Source organism: Lycium ferocissimum, unplaced genomic scaffold (assembly GCF_029784015.1).
Source record: "Lycium ferocissimum isolate CSIRO_LF1 unplaced genomic scaffold, AGI_CSIRO_Lferr_CH_V1 ctg18676, whole genome shotgun sequence".
Taxonomy (NCBI): domain Eukaryota; kingdom Viridiplantae; phylum Streptophyta; class Magnoliopsida; order Solanales; family Solanaceae; genus Lycium; species Lycium ferocissimum.
Genome location: NW_026717948.1, coordinates 6,371 through 9,741, shown reverse-complemented (window position 1 = coordinate 9,741; position 3,371 = coordinate 6,371). Strand labels below are relative to the sequence as shown.

The following is a 3,371-nucleotide window of genomic DNA, read 5'->3' as shown; positions in this document are numbered from 1 at the left end:
GTACGTATGCTAGCGATCCCATCGAGCCGAAGGGGCCGAGTACGAATGATACTAACCTATATGAATACGAGTATGCTACATGTATGGTACCGTTATGAATGCGATTATGTTATATGTATGATGTTTATATGAGCACGACGATGCTTCACGTATGATATCTATATAAGTATGATTATGTTTTGTATGATTATACCATAAGCATCACATTCATGTGAGTACGAATGAGATAAGTATATGACATCTTTATGAGCACGAGTATGCTATGTATATATGACAATTAGAGTACGAATATGCTAATACCATGTAAGTGTCGAGTAAGGGCTATGTATATGCCAAGTACGTGATACAAGCATGAGTATATGACAAGAGAATAGATATGAAAGGTAAGTAAGTAGAAGATATGAATGTATGTATACGAGCACGAAATAGCACATGAAATGTTCCTACGGAAAGCAGGTAAGTACTATGAAGAGAATGTTGATGTCTCCCATCTTATGTTATTTCCTATGTTCTTCGCTATGTTTCTCCATCATTCTTGCTCATGCTTTACATACTCAGTACAATATTCGTACTGACGTCCTTCTCTTTGGACGCTGTGTTCATGCCACAGGTAGACAGGGAGACGATGCCGATTCACAGTAGCCATCAGCGGAGTTGCAGAAGCCTTCCTTTATTCCGGAGGTGCTATGTTGAGACACCATTTTGTGTACATGTATTTTGGGCACGGCGGGGTCTGTCCCGTCCATATGTCTAGTATTCCGGTAGAGGCTCGTAGATACGTATGTGTGGGTAGTATGGTCCATAGCCATTATGCAAATGGAAGCCTATGTATATTATTATTATTTTGATAGCCCAAAGGGCCTACGTTATATAAGTAAATATGTTCTATATGAAAGTCGTTTTCTATTATTATAAACGACAAGAGAAATGAATAAAGACAGGTTAAGCAGTAGAATGAGGGGTACTCGGTGGTCAGCCTCGGGTACCCGTCGCGGCCCGTAGGTCGGGTCGTGACACTAGACTACAATGAAGATGAAGCAGGGAATTCAATGAAGAAGAGAAAGTAAGTAAAGACAAAGATGAAAATGACGATGATGACGAGGTCGTTCCAAAAAGTGATTAAACTTAATCATTGTATTTTACGAGACTTTATCATTGTTATGCCTTTATCCTTTTTTTAAGATAAGTTGTTTCTGAATTACATCATTCATAACAATCTCAAAATAATTAAATTGCATCATTCACAACAATCTGAAAATACTAAAAGTACATCATTAATAACAAACCGAAACTACTTAAAATACATCATCAAACAAAATACTTAAAATAAATTCATCAATTCATGGTCATGACTAGATGTTTGGCCACCATGAGATGTGCCACCACCGCGAGATGTTCTGCCACCGCGAGATGTGCCGCCACCACGAAAGTATATTCCGCCATGAGAGGTACTTTCACCGTGAGATGTACTTTCACCAAGACCCCGTAAAGGACACTTACGCTTATCATGACCAACATAATTGCAAATTGAGTATTTTCGAGTGTATCTCCTCAATGGAACATCCATTTCATTAGGAATACGGGAGTATGCTAGCTTTTTCAATTTACGGATAAATGCTTTGTTAGCAACCAAGGAAAATGGCTGCATGGCCAATAACTATCATCACAAAATGGGTAAAACCGACCTGCATACGTTTTTACATAATGTTCCACGGTATATTCCGAAGCCACATATAGCGAGGCGTTCCTTCCAATGGCGTGAAAACACTTGAAGGCATGAGAACATGGCATGTGGTATGATTGCCACTTGCCACATGTGCATGTTCTTGACAACTCACAAATTGTGTGAATGTTACTTCCACGACCTTGGTGCACACTTGTTGTGAGTTCAAATATACGTTGTGCCAGGTTGCACTCAGTCATTGAGTGTTGCTGACACTTGAATTTGTGATAGTCGAACAATTGTGTTGGTTTTGGCATCCATTTCAAATTGTATGCCACTAATCCTTTAGCCGTCTTTGATCCAGTCATGAACCGCTCCACAATTTGCCTAAAAGTCATTCTTACCATTGCAGTAGCGGGTAGTCCCCGTGCATATTTCAACAAGCCATTGAATGACTCAGAGTTGTTTGTTGTTAGCATCCCCCATCTCATACCTTCATCTTTGTGTAATGTCCATTTATCTTTATCGATTTTATTCAACCAGTGGAAGGCTTCCTCTTCTGCCCGCCTAACCAGCTCTATCCGCATATGAAACTGCTTCTCCTGATGCTCTGTTGCAGCCGCCCACATCCAATTGTTCAGTGTGGGGCTTCGATATGCCTTCTAAAAATTTGCCTTCAAATGCCTTAAACAATAACGATGGTGGGCAAAAGGCGGTTGCCACCCATGCAAGTCCCACATATTGCTCAATATGCCAGCATTTCTATCTGATATAACACATATACCCATTCGATCCTTAATAACGTGTTGCCTCAAGTAGGTCAAAAACAAACCCCATGTCTCTGTGCTCTCATTAGCTGCAGTTGCAAAAGCCAGGGGGAATATAGACCCATTCGCATCCATTCCAACTGTAATTAGTAGCTTGATGTCATATACCTCATACACATATGTGCCATCTATTGAGATTACTGGCCGGCAATGAGCAAAACCATCAATGCATGGTTTGAATGCCCAAAACACAAACTGAAAAATATTACCGACCACACCAGGTTTCGACTTGAGCTTCCATTCAACAACAGTACCAGCATTGAAGTGTTGTAGAGCTGCCATGTATATTGGAAACGTCTTGAAAGAGCTCTCCCAATTGCCATAAACAATCTCATGTGCAAGCCTACGCCCAAGATATGCATTTCGCCTCCTTATGATTTTGCGTTATACTTTCAGAACGGCTGTAATGTAGTCTTTAATTTTGAACCTGGAGAAGTTTCAATATCATTTAGCAACAAGAAATCTCATATTAACATCAAAATTTAAATAAACTTGAGTGAAGGGGGTACCTTGGGCTTTGTGCAATGTCGCCAACTAGCACAACAATAATCATATCGATATCTAGATTGACATGATCAGGCAGCCATTCACCAATATCACAAGTGTGCTTTGGGTAGAACTTTGAAATAGTCACATCTTATCATCAGTTTCCTTACCACGAAGCTTCCACTGACAACCTTGATTTTTTCGCCTGCAGACCAATGGCCAATATTTTCGAGTGGAATCATCAACTTTGAACTCCCTCATCTCCTGGATGCAAAAAATCTTAACAGCCCTTGCGATGACTTTTTCGAGGTGAATATCATGCCTTTTTCAATATGAATATCCTTTTCTACAAGATCGTTTAGCTCTTTCCACAATTATTGATGAATATGATCCTC

General features: G+C 40.0%; 1 protein-coding gene across 1 annotated transcript; it reads right to left on the bottom strand.

The window, feature by feature from the left end:
* Window positions 1-2,262: 2,262 nt before the first annotated feature.
* On the bottom strand, window positions 2,263-3,068 carry LOC132042871 (uncharacterized). The gene is made up of 2 exons (XM_059433381.1): window positions 3,000-3,068; window positions 2,263-2,917 (listed from the first exon to the last, which is right to left on the bottom strand). The coding sequence occupies exon 2, from the start codon at window positions 2,770-2,772 to the stop codon at window positions 2,326-2,328; it is 447 nt and encodes a 148-aa protein (XP_059289364.1). The 5' UTR covers window positions 2,773-2,917; window positions 3,000-3,068; the 3' UTR covers window positions 2,263-2,325.
* Between the last annotated feature and the right edge of the window lie 303 nt (window positions 3,069-3,371).

Coding starts and splice junctions, on each gene's coding strand:
- LOC132042871 (XM_059433381.1), bottom strand. CDS start 2,772: ATGGCAGCTCTACAACACTTCAATGCTGGTACTGTTGTTGAATGGAAG.